At 33.7% G+C, this 20528-nt stretch overlaps 2 protein-coding genes across 2 annotated transcripts; both read left to right on the top strand.

Moving 5' to 3' along the window:
• The first annotated feature begins 10448 nt into the window (after positions 1-10448).
• On the top strand, positions 10449-12263 carry LOC131076314 (transcription factor bHLH118-like). Its single transcript, XM_058013441.2, has 4 exons — positions 10449-10606; positions 11023-11349; positions 11436-11762; positions 11853-12263. Exons 2-4 carry the CDS (start codon positions 11224-11226, stop codon positions 11949-11951), a joined length of 552 nt encoding a protein of 183 aa, XP_057869424.1. The 5' UTR covers positions 10449-10606; positions 11023-11223; the 3' UTR covers positions 11952-12263.
• Positions 12264-15584: 3321 nt separating this feature from the next.
• On the top strand, positions 15585-17458 carry LOC131076313 (transcription factor bHLH118). The gene is made up of 4 exons (XM_058013440.2): positions 15585-15787; positions 16176-16503; positions 16589-16915; positions 17013-17458. Exons 2-4 carry the CDS (start codon positions 16192-16194, stop codon positions 17109-17111), a joined length of 738 nt encoding a protein of 245 aa, XP_057869423.2. The 5' UTR covers positions 15585-15787; positions 16176-16191; the 3' UTR covers positions 17112-17458.
• The last annotated feature ends 3070 nt before the right edge of the window (positions 17459-20528 follow it).

Raw genomic sequence — 20528 nt, 5'->3', positions numbered from 1 at the left:
TTTGGAAAAAAAATTATATGTCATCAATCTACACAAAATTCTTTTGTATTTAAAAAAAAAAAATCAAAAAATGTTAAGTTTACATCAAATTATGTGGGTCGTACACGTCAAATTTTTAAAAAGATAATTATGGTCATTAAAAATTTAATTAAAAAAAAATATTAGAAAAAAAAATACAAAAAAATATGCTCATCAATCTTCAGTGTGTTACAAACCATTTCCCAAAACGGTTTGAGAAAATAATTTTAATTGTGTCAAAAAGTGTGGGTCATACACATGCATGGTATGGTCCTGAAACAGGCATTTTTAAAACATAGTTTTTAGAACTCCATTTAAAAAGTTTTTTTTTATTATGTGGGTATTAAAATAAATTATATATTTGGAAAGTACACTCAGAGGGCTATCTTTTATATTACTGACTTTTTCCAAGATTCAATCTTTAAGTGTTTCAAAATTTAAGCTTGAAAATGAGACAAAATCTGAAAATCAGGGAAAACACTTCCACTTTTTGGCCAAAAAGTGGACTCATCTTCTTGCACTGACCCGTGTTGTGGATGACTTTGTGTTTATGTTTCATGCATTAATCTTTACCAGTATAGCAATTAACTGTTAACACTGTCTACTGGCATACTAAATTGGTTTACCGGTATTAAGCATTAAGTTGGTTAAGTTGATTTTGGTTTAAATTTATTTGACAACTGATTCACCCCCCCCCCCCCCTCTCAGTTGTCTCCAGGACTTAACAAAGAGCATGTATTTAATATATCACTTAAGTCAAAAATATATAAATCTAAATGGTACCGCATAGCTATCTTAGCCAAAGTCAATGGCTAAAAGTGTGATATCATCAAGTTGGGACATCTCAGCCACTGATAAACCCTACAAAATATCAAGTAACGATACATATAATTAACAAAATATATTTTGAATCCAATGTATTATTATATTTTTAACAAATTTACAAATCTTTACCTAGTGGTGAAACTACTCGTGACTGTGGAGTTGACTGAATAGTATGTGGTGTACTCCCACCACCTGTTGCACCCTGCAATACATTTTATTTATATATCACTTTAAATTGTTCTAAAAATAAAAATTCATTTCTTTTTATAAGATTTAGTCACTTAATTGATAACATGTCATAAATAAAATTAAATGCACCTGTGTCTAATAGAGAGGGTACAACATATTGAGCAGTTCGTCGGTGAGGGCCACATCCTCTGCAGTGGAAGAATGGCATCTACTCCCGCAACATGTACATGAATGAGATGTCCCACCATCCTCGTCTGCGTTAGTGTCTACACCAGAACATACACCCTGGCAGGTGGGGCACATATGGTGAATGGGCTGGCTCGTGCCAAATGATGCATGAGGTGATGTTGATGAAGGAGGTTCCGCTGAGGAAGGAGGTGTTGCTGATGAAGGAGGTGTCCCTGATGAAGGAGGTGTTGTAGGTGCTGGTACATCCTCTTCTCCAACCAGCTGTGTGCCATGCTTTACATTAGTCAATGATGCAGCTGCCTGAAGAGTCTGTAACTCCATAGACTCCTTCAAGGATATAGGGACAGTGACATGAACCATGGGTTTAGGAGCTATACGCCTCCTATGTTGTGGATCTACCACCCTATGGGCCTCAGGTCTATCCTGCATAGAGCCTCTCCCTCTACCTTGAAATTTTCGGATGTCAAAGTAATTTGGGTTCTCGCCGAGGATAAACTCACAATACAAATTTCTCAAAAAATATAGAGGCACCTCCCAATTATTACAAGGTGGTTGGTCAAAGACCATATACCACCTATCCCAAAAAGCATCTTTCAACCTAGTATGAACATACCAATGATATGGAGACTGACAATACAGAGGTCCAAATCCTCTCTAGCCAAAAGCCAAAGGGAAAACTCTGAGAAATAAGGATGTGCGAGCTAACAGTCGTTCATTCTTCTCTACTAGTTCTAAGGATAAGGGCTTGGATGGGGAGGACACCTCCATGAAGGAGCTAAGAGTGCAGATTTGAAGGAGGTGGGTCTGGAGGTGAACTTGGATCTTGCAGGGGACAAGGCCCAGGATGGTTCCCATCTAGATATTGACCTATGTTTCAAATATGGCATGGATAGCTTCAACAAGGTTTTCCTTTGGGTTCAGAAGGAAATAACAAGAATAAAAGCTAAACAAACCCAAGAAGCCAGCAAAATTGAAACTTGAGAAGCTATTGGCACTGGTAAATTCAGCTCTCTCCCTATTTGTTTAAGTAAGCTTACCAAGGCAATCAGTAATGTTGAGGATATCATTAATGCCCAATGCAATAGCTTCCAAATATTAGAACATAGAGCTGGGGCTACTGAAAAAAGGTTGGAAGGGGTTGAAAATATGCTCAAAAAGATTGGGGAGAAGAGTCATAAGATCTTAAAGGCCCCCTCTAAAAGCATGAAGGTTCTTATCAGCAAGATTGAAACTGATCAAGGGGAAAAGGCCTCTGGGGACACCACTGAGGTGAAGTAAGACACCTCTGAAAATAAGGATATTGGTCATGGTAGAAGAACTCACGCGAGCACCAGAAAAAATAAAAGCCAAAGCAGAGAGATTGGGGAAATTAAGCGAACTACTGAGAAAATGGAACAACTGGAGCTGGAAGCTGTCGAGATGCTTTAAAACTTTACCTAGCCTTAAATTTTTATCTATAGGTCATGTTTGTTGTGTCTTTCTGCTGCTGGCTTTTTGTTTGCTGGTCAGCTGTCTTTTCTATGTTTGTTGTCTCTTGCTTTTTCGTTGTTCTTTAATGGCTATCTTTCGATCTAATGTTGTAAAGGGTTTCAGGGGCCCTTCAAAACATGTTTTCCCTTAATCAAAAACATTAATTTTGATCTTGACTTACTCTATCTGTACTCTCTTTGGATTCTCTATCTCATCATATTCAAATTCTCCCTCCACTTGTACTAGTTTATCTGTCAAATTTTGGGTGTCTAAACTACTTCAGAGGCATGAAAGTTTTACCTTTGTCCCTATCATAATCATGTAGCTAGCATATATTAACTTTCTTTCACTTGCATCCATCTCCTCTCTACCATCTTCGTCTTTATGTTCCATTGATGTTCACCATTCTTCATCTTCACTATCATTTTTTGTTTCTTTCACATCCATGACCTCTTCTTATATGTTCTTTAAGGGATTACATAATTGCTTATGTTTATCTCATATCTTCCTAAATTTCATCCAATCTCCTTACAATGTCTACTTTTGTAGATTCTTTTACCCTTCCCCTTAGAGGCATCTTATCAATTCAAACACTCCTTCCTTATTGTCATAACTTTCCTTGTTCATAATCCTATGAAGGAATGCACACACACATACACACATACTTATTAGACTACTTCTAAACCTCAGTCAATGAAAATGCACTCCTTTCAAAATTTGTTGTCTACTAATATGCTAAACTAGTGTAGTGTAACAAAATTCCAAATTGAGCCTTGTTAAAACCCACTTCCACGTTATGGGAGCCTTGTTAAAACCCATGTTTTTAGGTTATGGGAGCCTATTTAAACCCTTGTTTCAGGTTAAGGGATCTGTAAAAACCCTTTGTTTATGTATCTTTGTGGTCTCCTATTTGTTGGCTTTGACCTATATGGTGGTCCAACCATATCTTTGATGTTCATGTTCTAGTGTTGGGCTAATGTTCGACAATTGTTAATCTCTGTCATATCTTGTTGCAGCAATTCTCTTCGTATGGGTTCTACATCCCTGTAAAATCCTTTCGTAAGAGGTTTAAGACCACCTCAGAACCTATTTTACCTCATCAAAAACAAAAGTCCAAATTAAATAAAGATCTCAGTGAAAAAATCTTATGTAGATACTATCAATCATAATTACTATCAATCATAATTCAAAACAAACAAATAAGATAGCTTTTTCTTTTTGAAAAAAATTAATTAATTTAAATGGTTACCATAAATTTAATTAATTCAATTGACACAAAGAAAAGATAAATGAGATAGCTTAAAAATAAGCATTTACAATAATTATAAAACCTTTTCAAACATCAAAATAACAATCCACAACAAGGAATCTTTGTTAGTCTCTTTCACAATACCTCTTTCTTGTTCTTCCTCGCATGAGGAGAAAATAAATTTTAAAGCTATGAGATTTCTACAATCCATGTTATATTCTTATAAAGTTTTCTAGATTCGATTGTGTGTATTTTTTTCCCATCAATGTTTCGAATCACACTCCGTGATTCATCATCAGGATGAAAAGAATTCCAAAGATATGAAAGATGTTGAGTTGCATATTTGAGACAGAATATAAAGAGATGTGGGGTAGGGGAGGGCACGAGGATCAAGGAAAAAAGAAAAAGAAAAAAAGACCACCTAAAGGTTGGATGACAAAAAACCCCTAAGAAAACCACCCAAAGAAAAAAGAAAAAAGAAAAGCCTAGCAACACAAACAAACCTATTAAAAAACAAAAAAGAGAATAAAAGAAATTTTATACACACACACACACACACACACACATATATGCAAATAAACCATAAGAAGAAGCGGGAGACGCTGAGAGGTCCTTTGAGCATCTCTCACTTCCTCTTAAGGTTTATTTGCATATATGTATATATTTAAATATATATATGTATACATATGTATATATGTATATGTCCATATGTATATGTATATATCTATATATGTATATGTATATGTGTATATATATAAATATATTTATACATACATATATATATACATATGTATATACATATGTATATACATATGTATATATATATGTATGTATAAATATATTTATATATATACACATATACATATACATATATAGATATACATATACATATGCATATATATATATATATATATATATATATATATATATATATATATATATATATATATATATATATTGTAGCATCGGAATTAGGAAATCATCAAAACAATAGATCAAAACACTAGACATGATAACTCAATCATGAGAGCACTCATTGCAAATGAACCTAATCCTAAGCACACTCAATAGAGATATGAAAACAAAGCATTCAAAATGAAAGATTATGCAAACCAAATGCAGAATTGAATGCTCCTTCCATGCGGCTCCATTGTTCTTCTTTCCTCTTCAATGGATTTGTGGATCTCACCTACAAGTGCACATACAATTGAAAGCAAGATTGATGTTGGTTATTGGTCAAGAGTACTAGAAGCATAAGTTCGATAGTTTGATTAAGGATTCGGGATTCGAAGGGGTTTGATTGAAGAAATTCATCCAATTTATAGAAGAATTGGAGAGATGACAAGATTAGCATGAAAGTGATTCGAATAGAAATTCAAATCAATAATAGCAAAATTATGACATATCTATGACAAATTGCTATGCAAGGCTTATGACAATTCATGACAAATTTCTATGTCAAGAATTTATGACAATTTATGACAAATTTCTATGTCATTGCCATAAATTTAGGAGAGAAATAGGTGGAAATTGAATTTAAGAATTAAGAAATTAGGAAATTAGAAAATTGAAATTGATGAAAATTAGGAATTAAGTAAATTAATTAATAATTTGTCATTTATTAATTAATTCACAAAAGAGGAATAATTAGCCAATTAAATGAATATTTAATTGTGACAAGAAGACTTAGGATAAATAAATAAATTATTAATCCTAGAGAGAGAAATGGCAAACAAGATTAAATGAATAAATCATAAAACCTTGGAAGATGAATTAGAAATGCGAGGATGACAATTAGGTCCTGATTGAAGATAATTAATGTCGATCATGATTTTGAATTGATAAATGACCAATGCGATAGACAATTTGATTGAGAAATGAGCCAATTGACAAGGAACAATGACAAATTGATCCAAATTGACATAATTGAGACAGACAATGATCGATAGACAAATCGATCGCAAAATGACAAGATTGACAAGAGGACAAGAATCGATGACAAAATAGATTGCAAAACGATAGGATTGAAAATGACCACGATTGATGACAAATTGATCGCAAAATGACAAGATCGGACAATGACAACGATCGATGACAAATCAATCGCATGATGACAAGATTGAAAAGAGGACAAAACCCTAATTAGGATTGACGATGTCCAAAATGATGACAAATTAGCACGCACATTGATGTAACAAGATAAGATTGATCCAAATCATGACTGGATAGTGTTGTCGACAAGACCAAATTCGAATGCGAGATGAATGAAGAATGTAGAAGAATGACTCGATGCTCGCAAATGATAAAAATCAAGTGCGTGACATAGGAGAAATGTTAATGCGACGCAAAAAAACCTAAAATGAGGCAATGCGCAAATGTTAAAGTATGACTTCGCAAGCGTTGACCATTTTTGGGTGTCTACATATATATATGTATATATATATGTATATGTATATGTATATATATATATATATACACATGTATATACACATATATGTATATATATATAATTTCTTTTATTCTCTTTTTTGGTTTTTATAGGTTTGTTTGTGTTGCTAGGGTTTTCTTTTTTTCTTTTTTCTTTGGGTGGTTTTCTTAGGGGTTTTTTGTCATCCAACCTTTAGGTGGTCTTTTTTTCTTTTTCTTTTTTTTTCTTTTTGCCTTGATCCTCGTGCCCTCCCCTACCCCACATCTCTTTATATTATGTCTCAAATCTTTCTTTTCATCTTGATGATGATGAATCACAGAGTGTGATTCGAAATGTTCATGGGAAAAAAATACACACAATTGAATCCAGAAACTTCGTAAGAAAATAAATCTTTTTCCCAAATCTCTTTGCATGCACATCCACTCTCTTTTCCCTATCTTGTCAATCCTTATAGCACTGTCCACTTTGCACATCCTTTGTCCTCTCCCTCTTACCACACATCCTCCTAGGTTCGTTCTATCATGCGTAGACAAATATAACTTTTCCAAAGTGGCAAACTACTTTCACTGCATATGTCTTTTCTTATCTTCAACATTCTTCTCATTTATTTCTACCCGAATTTTCATCTATGCATCCTCCTTTGAAATTTTCTCATCTTTTCCAATTAGATGCCTCTTTCCTCCTCGAAATTTTCTCTCCTATTTTTATTTTAAATTACGTTCCTTTCTTCTTTTCCTGTCATGTGTCCATGTTGGATATGTTTAAAATAATTCAAAATAAACAAAATACTTTTTATAGCAATACCAAATTTTTGATTGATATAGTTGGTCATTTAATAAACAGAAGTGGACATTGATAGATTGAACTAGAAGAGGCTGAGAACTCCAAACTAGAGAACCAACTAACAAATACCAAAAAATCATATAAAGATGAGGGTGATAAAAACAAAAATTAAAGAGACAACTTCTACTAAAGACACATGAACCAATTGGTCCACCTGGTGGGAGTCTTTACAATTATACACAATGAACAATTATATATCTTATGTATCTGGTGAAAGTGTAGGTCAAGTGAATATCCAATGCACAATTATATGTATTTGATATTTTTTAGATATTTTAAAAGATAAAATTAAATAATATAAATTTAGTATTATATATAGTTTTACAATCATATGAGTATTTCAACAACTATCTGTTTAATTTTTTAGTCTCTCATTTACTTTAATATCTTATTCCATGATTTCATCAAGAAACATCAATTTCTTTAAGAAGGCATTATATATCTTAAAACAATTTCTATAACAAAATGTCTCCATCAATTTCTTTAACTAGACATCCTCTATCTTAAAAAAACAACTTCTATAATAAAATATTTTTATAAACAAAAATATCTTATTGTCACATGTGACCACGTTTATACTATTAATGACATTTATACTAGCCTATATATATAGAAATATATATAAAAAAGCCGAGAGATATCTAGGCTTTCATTTATTAATTTATTAATTTTAAGTTAAATTTTCAAATGAAAGCCTCGATATCTCTCAACTTTTTTTATATATATTTATATATATATATATAGGTTAGTAGCATTCGCAGGCGCAATTGTAAAGAAATTAAATTAAAAAAAAATTAATTTACTTTATTTTCAAGCAATACAATTAAGTTTTTGAAATAGTACAATATTATCTAGAGTCTCTCCTCTCTTTCTTCCTAATTCCCTTTTTTTATCGGTCTTGATTTCACACATATACATTAGTTGTGCACCACCTAATTTGCCACCTGACCTTGAGCTGGGCCTGCCACTGGACCTGGGTCCGCCACATGGTACTTCTTGGTTTGCTCAAAATCCACCTGGGCACCACCTAACCTACCACATGTCAGCCACCTCAATACCTCTAGACCCACCGTTGGACCTTGGTTCTTCTTTGTCACTGGGTCGCGATTGGTTACCGTCAAGCTGAATCTCATTGCGGATCAGCGACCATCATCGATCTTCCTCGGACCTGCTCGACCTTTACTTCTGAGCCCCGCCACGTGTCTTCTTCTGCATGGCTTGCAAATCCACCTATTCGCCACGCCATCTACCACTTCACTACTGCCAGACCCACCACTGGACCCAAGCTCTTCTTTGTCACTGATCCACGATGGGTAACTGGTGAGTAGTTTCCCATCGCGGTACAACGACCACCATCGATCTTCCTCAGATCTTCTCGCTCTTTATCTCATTCTTTACTGCATGTGCTTTGTCGCTAATCCGTGCTGAGTAACCAACAAGCATCTTCCCCGACCACCATTGGATCATCTGCCCAACCATCAGAACTATCGGACTTGTGCCACGTGGCACCTCCTGGTTCGCTTGAAATCCACCTGGGTGCCACCTGACCTATATATATATATATAGAAATATATATATATATATAGAAATATATATATATATATATATAAATATATATAAATTGGCTCCACGATTTGGATACTTCTTTAATCACTCTTTAATTTGTATTTTTTGGACTGAGCTCCGCCACGTGGCACCTCCTGGTTCACTCAAAATCCACCTGGACGCCACCTAACCTGTCATCTAACTACCATCTCATCATCGCCGAACCCACCATCGGACCCTAGCTCTTCTTTGTTGCTAGGTCACAATGGGTAACCGTTGAGCTATTTCTCATTGCGGTCTAGCGACAACCGTCAGATTATAGGTCAACCACTCGATCTTTAGGGTCCTTGGTTACTTAACCATCGCCACTTCACCATCTACACTAACTGCCTGCTTTAACTGCCTGCCCTAGCCCGCCACTAGTAGTTTATCACTGCGTCACGATGATTAAGGTTCACGCAACTTTCCATTGTGGTATCACGACAACCGTTGGATCATTTCCAACCTGCTCACTTGTTAATTTGCCTGCAAACCCCTATCATGTGTCACTTCCTGATTTGTCTATGCATGAGTTGGGCGCCACCTAATCTGCCACCTAACCTTGAGCTGGGCCCACCATTGGACTTGGGTCTGCCACGTGGCACTTCTCGGTTCGCTCGAAATCCACTTGGCCGCCACCTAACCTGCCACCTGTCAGCCACCTCAATAGTGTCGAACCCACTGTTCGACCTTGGTTCTTCTTTTTCGCTGGGTCACGATGGGTTATTGTCAAGCTAATTCTCATTGCGAATCAGCGACCACCATCGATCTTCCTCGGACCTGCTCGACCTTTACTTCTGAGCCCCGCCACATGTCTTCTTCTGCATGGCTTGCAAATCCATCTGTTCACCACATCATCTGCCACTTCACTACTGCCAGACCCACCATTGGACCCAGACTCTTCTTTGTCGCTGATCCGCGATGGGTAACTGGTGAGTAGTTTCCCATCGCAGTACAACGACCACCGTCAATCTTCCTTGATCTGCTCACTCTTTATCTCATTCTTTACTACACGTGCTTTGTCGTTGATCCGCACTGAGTAACCAGCAAGCATCTTCCCATTGCAGATCAGCGACCACCGCTGGATCATCCGCCCAAACGTCAGAACTACCCGACTGGCTCCGCCACGTGGCACCTCCTGGTTCGCTCGGAATCCACCTGGGCGCCACCTGACTTGTCACCTGGGAATCAATTTCTTTAACTAGACATCATGTGTCTTAAAAAAACAACTTCTATAATAAAATATTTCTATAAACAAAAATATCTTATTGTCACATGTGACCACGTTTATACTATTAATGACATTTATATTAAATATTAAACTATAAAATTAAACAATGTATTCTCAAAACAAATATCTTTAATTGTTCCTAATGAGAGATATTTTATAGTAATATACCTTGAAAGAAAGCTAAAATTAAATATAAAACATATGATACAAGGAAGGAAATATGATTTATACACATTGATGAGATGTAAAGCTAAAAGCAATAAAACCGTGCAACATAACCGGCAAACAAACCAAATTATGTAGTTTGTAGTAGTTAATTCGATTTGCAGGTTAACTCGAGTAAGAGATTCTAGTTTACTTCTACATCATATGACGCTTTACTATTTGTCAGAAGGAGAATCTGGGTAAACTGAACTGTGAGGATCACAAAATGTCAAACCTAATGCCAATCTTATAAGAAGTGACTTTTATATATGGGAAAACATTACAGAGACTTGAACAAGTTGAAGTATTGTTTCCAGATCTGGCAGTTGGGGTTTTCGACAGATCAGCATCAAAGACAACTGCAAATTTGTAAGAGGTCAGTGTTGAGTCATCTATGGTTTATTTATTGTTGTGATTATTTTTGATTTTCTATTTTTGTTTTCAATCATCGGAGCACAACGAATAGAAATATTTAAGATAATCATAAGCCTGCACGTTTAGGATTTGTGATCTGGCAATAGATCGCCTTAGATCTTCTGTCAGAATGTTAGAAACCTAGCCATTATATTAATTATATTTTTTTCAATCGTATAATTTGTGGGTCGTAACTCCCCTTCCATAATCTTTTTCAAAACCTTTGGTCAGCAGTTGTTTATAACAAAATACAGAGAAAATCGATTGTAGATTTGTTATGGTCGAATTTTTTCGAAGACTATGACTTTTCTAAATTCAATGATATTCCGTACTGTTTGTCAGAAGTTTTAGTTACGAGTTGTTTGATGCAAATTGCAGCTTACATTTAAAGCTATGGAGAGAATCGGGTGTGGGTTTTTACCGCCGGCTGCACTCAAAGGCGATACCTTTTCTACCTATAATGGCATCCATAATTTCACCATTACAGATTCCTCCTGCCATTCTTCTTTCCCTCTCAAAAATTAAGGTGGTTTAGATTATATAAACCCAAAGGTTAATTGTAGCAATAAATCTGGTGAAATGGGCAAAAAAGCTGGAATAATGAGTTCGAAAGGCATCCACAAATTTGCTGAGAGAAAAAGGCGAAGAGACATGAAAACACTGTTTTCTGCGTTGAGATCCTTACTGCCGGAGGAATACGTTAGGGTATGCTCTTTTTTTTCTTAGTTATATTTTTCATCATAGCCCTTAGGGTTTGCACTCTAATTGATAGTAGTGCTCTGGGTGTCTAGGGAAAATGTTCAACAGCAGAACAGTTATCAGAAAGCGCTAACTATATTAACCATCTGCATGAAAAGATTAAGAAGCTTACACAAACAAGAGAGGAGATGAGAAAAGAAAAATTGTGTAGAAATCTTTCTTTTTCTGTTCCATCTGAAACTTGCCCTATTGTTAAAGTAAGTTGTCATGAGTGGGGTGTTTTGGTGTCAACAAACACACCAAAGTGTCAGATCGCCTTGTCTGATCTTCTGCTTGTATTGAAAAATAATGGCCTTGATATCTCTAGTGCTGTTGCTTATGCCATGAATGACAAAGTCTTCCACACCATACATGCCAAGGTATTTATCTTTTCTCTTAAGAATGTCTGAGTAGAAATATCAGTTGAGACTACTAAAGTGATTGAAACACGTAATGCTTTTATATGACAGGTTGCAGATCTTCATAGTTTTGACATCAAAAATTTATATCAACGTATTTGGAACTTGGTAAGTGAAAAGACTTCGGATGCAAAGGCGCTTCATAAGTGAGGATTGACCATAGCTTGTAATAATCTGTAATTTAATGCACTCCTCCTGATCTGAAATTCCATAAAGGAGGAGTGCGTTAAAATACAGATTATTACAAGAGAGTGTTGATAGAATTTCATGGGATTCATTTGTGAGGACTGAAAGATTTTCTACAGAATAATGTAAATGATGTATATAAAGCCTTGTTTCTATCAAGAATTCATGAAAAAGTGCGACTTCAGCGTTATTTTGGACTACCACCTAAATATATAGGAACGTATAGTGTAATAAATAGAAGATTCCTCTGCAACAAAGCAAATAAGTACTTTTATAGATTTTATTTGTGAACAGAAACAGGAGAAACAGGTGATTCCTTGACATTTTAAGGAGTTTCCTGCTCATCTTTTTCAACTGATTGTAGTAACTTGAATGTCTAACAAGCTTGATCTGTTTTCTAGTTCTATGTAGGATGTAAATTGAGAAAAGCAGGAACTTAAATCTAGGGTATATACATTAGGCAGTAGTAGAATCTTTCATTGCATAAGGAGGATCCAAGCATAACGTTTATGAATTTAGAAATTTCTTGCACTCTATAACATTTCGTTATCATTTTACATTCTAAAATCTGAGCACCTAAGAAATGTATTAAGGATTAATCTGTTAGGTACAGTGTCCTGTCTCAACTCCAGACATATGTTTAGTTTCTAACAGACGTGTTTTTTATTGAACATTAAGGTCTTTGTTCCACATAATTTTTTTGGTAAAGATAACCTAGGTAATGATACATGAGAAAATAGACAAAAGGAGATTTTTTATTTGGAAAATATCTATAGAATAAGTATTTATGTTTATGTTTTAGCAATAAACAAAGTTAATTAGAATATATACAACAAAAAAATTTAGCTATAGAGTAAAATTATGTCTAAATTATGTTAAATATAACTTCAAAAATTAATAAAGAAATAAAATATTCAATGGAAATTATTAAAAATATGCATTAAAAAATTATTAAGAAAACTCTAAATAAACTCCTCATCTAAATTGGGTCATTATACTTTTTTCTAGGCTTTAGCAAGATCCTCTTCATCATAGTGGCTCCCATTTCTCAAGTTCATCAAGTTGATTTGGTTCGTCATCACCTTGAAATGCATGTGTTGTGGTATTGGCTCTCCTTGATCCATCATTCACGACTTGTGAAAACTCATATGACTAGTATCCAATATATCAACAACAAAAATGTCTCATGAAAAATATTACTTTGAATGGTATGTTCGTTTAGATTATGAAAATACGTATCAATACCACCATGATTGTTATTTATTTTTTTGTTGTGTTTGACCTCTCCTCTTAGTGAATTCACCTCCACTTCTCAATAATATTCATCTTGATTCCACTGATATGCGTAGAAACACTTACACGATGGAACTCGTTGTAATAGGGCTTGATGGAGACCTTATATACTTATATAACATGTATCTTCTCACAATTATCTACCTTTTCCTCAACTTCTTTAACATAGTCAAATAATCAACTACCTAGAATTGGACATTTATCCTCATAACCATCTAATCTCATCTGGTGATATCTTGTTACCCTATTCTCATTCTTTCAAGCTATACCTCTTTCCACCAAAGTGTAACGTTTATTTTCATCTTGACTTATTTTGTCTTCACTCTCTTTGGATTTGTCTATCTCATCATATTCAAATTCTTCCTCCACTTGTACTAGTTTATTTGTTAGATTTTGGGGTTGTAAACTACTTGAGAGTCATGGAAGCTTCACCTTTATCCCTATCCTAATCATGGAGATAGAAAATACTAACTTCACTTGCATCGATATCTTCTCTATCATCTTCATCTTTATGTCTCATTGATATTCACCATTCTCCATCTTGAGTATCATTATATCATCTCTTTGGCATCCATGGCCTCTTCTTATATGTTCTATGTGAGATTACACCATTTCTTATGTTTATCTCATATCTTCCAAAATTCTATCCAATTTCCTTACAATGTCTATTTTGTAAATTCTTTTACCCTTCTCCTTGTAGACATTTTATCAATTCATACACTCATTCTGATTATTGCAAGGCATATTTATTAGATTGCTACCAACTCTAAGTCAAAGAAAATACGCTCCTTCTAATTGTAATCTACTAAAATGCCAAACTAATGTAATGTGACAAACGTCGAAATTAAATAAAGACCCTACCTTATGTAAACGTTATCAACCATAATTCAAAATAAACATATAAGCTAACTTAAAAATGACCATTGTTACAATAATTAGCTTGTTGAGGGTTGAAAATGCATATTCCTCTCGGAAGTGTAGCTTCTTTTGTTTCCAATGGTTCCGTTCAACTTTATGTTTTGTATTTGATGCCTTCCGAAATCATGTAACCTTTTCAAACGTCAAAAGGATCTTCATTTAGCCTCTTTGCTGTTATTCCTCACACAAGGAGAAAATAAAACTTTTTCCGAAATCTCTTTACATGGACATCTTTTCAATCTTGACAAAACTTTCCACTTTGTACATCCTTTGTCCTCTCCCTCTTACCACACATCATCCTCGGTTCCTTCTATCATGCCTAGACAAGTAGAACATTTCCCAACTGGCAACCTACTTTGACTGTATCCATCTTCTCTTATCTTCAATATTCTTTTTGTTTATTTCTGCCCCACATTTTCTTCTATGCATCCTCCTTGAAATTTTCTCACGTTTTTCAATTAAGTGCCTCTCTTCTTTTTTCTGGTCACCGTCCATGTTGGATATCCTTAAAATGAGTTTAAAAAAAGAAAAAAAGCCCTAAAGAATTTTGAATTCTTCAAGCATGCAGTTGGTCATTTAATGAGGGTAGCGTAGGTTAGGTGAGTAACCAATGTACAATTATATATCTTATTTATTTTTTCAAGGTAAATTTTTTGAGTATTTGATATTCAAAAAGATAAAAACAAATAATATAAATTTTATTTTATTTTTACTTTTATAATAATATGAATATTCTAACAATTATATATTATAGTCTTCAATTCATTTTAGTAGTTTATTCTATTGTTTAATGAATCAGCATCAATTTCTTTAGCTAGGTATTATCTATCTTAAAAAACAATTTTTCTAACAAAATATCTCCATCAATTTCTTTAACTAGGCATCATCTGTCTTAAAAAACAATTTCCATAACAAAATGTCTCCATCAATTTCTTTAGCTGGACATCATTTGTCTTAAAAATAACATCTATAACAAAATGTCTCCATAAACAAAAAAAAATCCAATTCCTATTTTGAACATGCTATAAACTCTTTCATATCATTTATACTAGATATTATTAAAATATAAAATTAAACAATATATTCTCAAACATGTATATTTAATTGATACTAATTCATAAATCTTGAAATACTTTGCCACATTAAAAAATGTTTATATCTGGAAACAAAGCTCAAATTTATATAAAACACATAATACAAGGAAATATGATTTATTGGAAAGTTTACCCATCGATGAGATATAAAGCTAAAAACAATAAAACCATGTAGCCTAACTAGCAAACTAACCATAGTATGTAGCTTGTAGTATTTGATTTGATTTCTAACTTAACTCGAGTTAAGACATTCTAGTTTACTTCTACATCATATGACGCTTTACAATTTCAAGAAAGAGAGTATGGGTAAACAGAACTGTGATAGTCATAAAATGTCAAACCTAATTCCAATCTGATAAAAAGTGACTTATATATCTGGGAAAACATTACAGGAGACTTGAACAAGTTGAAGCATTTTTTCCACTTCTACCAATTGGGGTTTTCGACAGGTTTCACTACAGATCAGCATCACAGACAACTGCAAATTTGTAACAGGTCAGTCTAGAATCATGTATGGTTTATTTATTGTTGCGATTATCTCTGATATTTTATTTTGCAATCATCGGAGCACAATGAATAGAAATATTTAACGTGATCATAACCCTGCACGTTTAGGATTTGTGATCTGGCATTAGATCGCCTTAGATCTTCTGTCAGAATGTTAGAAACCTAACCATTATAAAAATAATTTGTGGGTCGTAACTCCCCTTAATCTTTTTCAAAACGTTTTGGTCAAGAGTTGTTTAAAGCAAAATACAGAGAAAATCGATTGCAGATTTGTTATGGTCGATTTTATTCGAAGGCTATGCCCTTTCTAAAACCAATTCTATTCCGTACTGTTTGTCAGAAGTTTTAGTTAAGGGTTGTTTGATGTAAATTGCAGCTTTTAATTTAAAACTATGGAGAGAATCGGGTGTGGGTTTGTACAGCCGGCTGCACTCAAAGGCGATACCATTTCTACCAATAATGGCATCCATAATTTCACCATTACAGATTCCTCCAGCCACTTTTCTTTCTCTCTCAAAAATTATGGTGGTTTAGATTATATAAACCCAAAGGTTAATTGCAGCAATAAATCTGGTGAAATGGGCAAAAACGCTGGAATAATGAGCTCGAAAGGCATCCACAAATTTGTTGAGAGAAAAAGGCGGAGAGACATGAAAACACTGTTTTCTGCGTTGAGATCCTTACTGCCGGAAGAATTCGTTATGGTATGCTCTTTTATACTTAGTTATATTTTTTATTATAGCCCTTAGGGTTTACACTCTGATTGATTGTAGTGCTCTGGGCGTCTAGGGAAAATGTTCAACAGCAGAACAGTTATCAGAAAGCGCTAACTATATTAACCATCTGCATGAAAAGATTAAGAAGCTTACACAAACAAGGGAGGAGATGAGAAAAGAAAAATTGTGCAGAAATCTGTCTTTTACTGTTCCATCTGAAACTTGCCCTATTGTTAAAGTAAGTTGTCATGACTGGGGTGTTTTGGTGTCAACAAACACACCAAAGTGTCAGATCGCCTTGTCTGATCTTCTGCTTGTATTGGGAAATAATGGCCTGGATATCTCTAGTGCTGTTGCTTGTGCCATGAATGACAAAGTCTTGCACACCATACATGCCAAGGTATTTATCTTCACTCTTAAGAATGTCTGAGTAGAAATATCAGTTGAGAGTTGAAACCACTAAAGGGATTGAAACACGTAATGCTTTTATATGACAGGTTGCAGATCTTCATAGTTTTGACATCAAAACTTTATATCAACGTATTTGGAACTTGGTAAGTGAAAAGACTTCGGATGCAAAGGCACTTCATAAGTGAGGATTGACCATAGCTTGTAATAATCTGCATTTTAATGCACTCCTCCTGATCTGAAATTCCATAAAGGAGGAGTGCGTTAAAATACAGATTATTACAAGGGAGTGTTGATAGAATTTCATGGGATTCACTAGTGAGGATTGAAAGATTTTCTACAGAATAATGTAAATACTGTATATAAAGCCTTGTTTATATCAAGAATTCATGAAAAAGTGCGACTTCAGCGTTATTTTGGACTACCACCTAAATATATAGGAACGTATAGTGTAATAAATAGAAGATTCCTCTGCAACAAAGCAAATAAGTACTTTTATAGATTTTATTTGTGAACAGAAATAGGTGATTCCTTGCCATTTTAAGGAGTTTCCTTCTCATCTTCTTCAATTGATTGTAGTAACTTGAATGTCTAACAAGCTTGATCTGTTTTCTAGTTTTATGTAGGATGTATATTGAGAAAAGCAGGAACTTAAATCTAGGGTATACACATTAGGCAGTAGTAGAATCTTTCATTGCATAAGGAGGATCCAAGCATAACGTTTATGAATTTAGAAATTTCTTGCACTCTATAACATTTCGTTATCATTTTACATTCTAAAATCTGAGCACCTAAGAAATGTAGTAAGGATTAATCTGTTGGGTACAGTGTCCTGTCTCAACTCCAGAAAGCTATTGACTTCTAGGCATTTTTTTGAGTTTTTCTTCTTATTTCATTAATGACTATTTTCTGCATTTGTGTGTTGAGTAGGAAAAATTGTTAACAAAAAGTCTTCTTTGAATGGAAGCCTCCAGTATGGAGGTGAACCAATTGTACATAGGAAATTTGGTATGATTTCCACCTTGAAATGGAAGTGAATTATATTTAAACTTTAGAATTTCGAAATTTAGGCCGAAGTATTGAATTCCATTGTTCAAGGAATTATCTGCATATGTCTCCTGTAGATTAACTGTGAAGTGTTTGCATTGTCCAATGCAATCATACAACCCATCATTAAGGAGAAGTTTAAAAGTAAACATTGTAATTATCTTTGCAGTTGCAATCCATTCCAATGCAGACATTGTATTATTTTGCTTGATGAGTGATCAACAACAGAGGCAGAGCAAATGTTGTTTTGTTGTTTTGCATGTATTCCTTGAAGGGCATTCATTCACATAGTCGACGATTTGTTTGTAGGTGAGTAGTGCAAACAACTTTCTTGTTTTCATTCTGTAGTCTCTATATACAGATTTTTTTGATGGTTCACAAGTATTCTACTTTCTCACAGTAACTAATTATTGTAGATTTTATTTTTCTATGGTTAACAATTATTTTAATTTTTTCTCTTACAATTTTTCTAAACTGTAAGTGAACTATGCAATAGGATAGCTTTTGGTTTCAAATCTACACAATTGAATCTACAAGCTAGCCTAATAACTATTACATGACCGGTCGAAAAGGCATATATGTTTTTAATTTTTACCTTATATTTATTTATATTTTAATTTAATTAATTTTTAAAAAAATTAAATTATTATCTATTCAATAATATGTTTTTAGATTAAGAAACAAAATTAATAAAAATGATTAACTTTTTATGTTGAGAAATCCCTTAAATTAAGTTAAATTGTTTGATTTTTTTATGGATAACATTTTATTCATGAAGAAATTAAAATAAATAATGTTTTATCGAGTAAAAAAAATTATATAATTATAGAAATGATTATTTCTTTAATTTTTTTTGATGAATAGGCCTTCTTTATTAGAAAATAGTATTAAAGTACATATTCACAAAAAAAGGTCGGGAGATCTTAATCATCTTTCTTGCTCAATATGTCAGCGGGTCCCACACAACCATCCATCTTCTGGATCCTTTTCTTTAATTTGATCATAATACAAAAATTTGTTATAATTCATTAAACATTAATATCACTATTTTATATTTGGTTTAAAATTATTATGAATAATATATGCTATATATTAATAAAATCAATAGTGAAATAATATCAAATTCATGTGAATATGTAATTGAATCTAAGAATAGGATGTAATAAATTTGAAGTTAAATTAGAGATAAAATAAATCCTCCTAGGTTCCCCATTCTCAAAGAATTTCTTCATGTAGGCCTTGTAGTCGCCATTGCTTCATCTCTCCACTTTCTCCCCTTCATTCTTCAGGCTTTTGACCTCTGCAATAAACTCTGGTGATCCACAAAGGAGATAGGACCCACAGTGACCTCACCTTTTTGCCAAGAATTACAAAATCTCGCAAATAAGACCCTGTTATATCCTTTCATGGCAACAAATAAAGGAGTCATACCCACCTGAAGAAAGAGCTTCCAAATTTCTTCATTATTCTAAAGTCCATCGCAATTTTTCGACTCCCTTCTCTTGAGAGGGCCCCCCATGTCAATGTTTTTCTTTGCGGAGCCCAGTCAACAAATACGAAAGTGCCTCACAGAGCTGTTAATATTTTTTGTATGTAGCTTTTTCCTTTAAACAATGCTTCCTAAAAAGGTCATTTTTGGACACAGTTTTTTCTATTGTTACTCTACCAATGATTAATAGTTAGGAGTGGGTAAAGAACTAGTGTTTTTCCAACCTTGATAAACAGTCGACATGGGGTACCATGATCTAGTGTCTCAAGTTTGGGCCTAGCGCAGTTGTATGAAGGACTGAATTTTAGGCCAAAGTCTTGAATTTTGGGGTTGTATGGGGTTTAGTTGTAGCCCTCCTACCATAGTAAATTTATTCCACATCAAATTCATTCTTCTTATTGAAGCAAAAAAAATAATTGGGACTTATTATTTTTAGTCATTTTGATATTTGTCTATCATGTAGCTACACGAGACTTACTTTCTATATTTCGAAAGTTTTCTTCAGTTAAGACTCTACAACTTGTATTTCATATTCTGTGTGAAAATAATGGTTTTTGGATACTTTTGAAGATTGTTGTAACTGTGAAAATTCATAAGAAATTTAATATGAAAGATCTTTTTTGCTATTTTCTTCTTGATATAATCTTACTAGTTTTTTCCATGTAAATATATGTTTATCATTTATTGTTTTCTCTACATAATTTTGCACTATAAATTTTCACAAAAATTGGTATTAGAACGTGTTTTGTGTATAATTTGTCTTTTTTAGAAGTGAATGATTATAAGAACCACAATTACTATATTTGAGGTGCAAAATTTTGATGTTTCTATTTTTCTATATGGAAGCTAAAGATTCAAGCTTTATTGGTGAAAAATGGATGTGCCCTAGATCTTAAAGGGACAATGTCAAAACCTATAACCATGAATTGGGTACATTGGGATGAAAATAATAGCATGGATAGAACACAAATCCAATTATCTCTAGCACATTCAATTGTATTCAATGTTGTAGAGGAGAAAACAATGCATGACTTGTGAAATAAGCTCAAAAATTTGCATGAGATGAATT

Source organism: Cryptomeria japonica, chromosome 11, assembly GCF_030272615.1.
Source record: "Cryptomeria japonica chromosome 11, Sugi_1.0, whole genome shotgun sequence".
Taxonomy (NCBI): Eukaryota; Viridiplantae; Streptophyta; class Pinopsida; order Cupressales; family Cupressaceae; genus Cryptomeria; species Cryptomeria japonica.
The sequence above is the reverse complement of the archived record's forward strand: the minus strand, read 5'-3'. Positions and strand labels throughout refer to the sequence as shown.

Coding starts and splice junctions, on each gene's coding strand:
- LOC131076314 (XM_058013441.2), top strand. CDS start 11,224: ATGGGCAAAAAAGCTGGAATAATGAGTTCGAAAGGCATCCACAAATTT. Junction 11,350..11,435: donor TGCCGGAGGAATACGTTAGG/GTATGCTCTTTT, acceptor CTGGGTGTCTAG/GGAAAATGTTCAACAGCAGA. Junction 11,763..11,852: donor TCCACACCATACATGCCAAG/GTATTTATCTTT, acceptor TTTATATGACAG/GTTGCAGATCTTCATAGTTT.
- LOC131076313 (XM_058013440.2), top strand. CDS start 16,192: ATGGAGAGAATCGGGTGTGGGTTTGTACAGCCGGCTGCACTCAAAGGC. Junction 16,504..16,588: donor TGCCGGAAGAATTCGTTATG/GTATGCTCTTTT, acceptor CTGGGCGTCTAG/GGAAAATGTTCAACAGCAGA. Junction 16,916..17,012: donor TGCACACCATACATGCCAAG/GTATTTATCTTC, acceptor TTTATATGACAG/GTTGCAGATCTTCATAGTTT.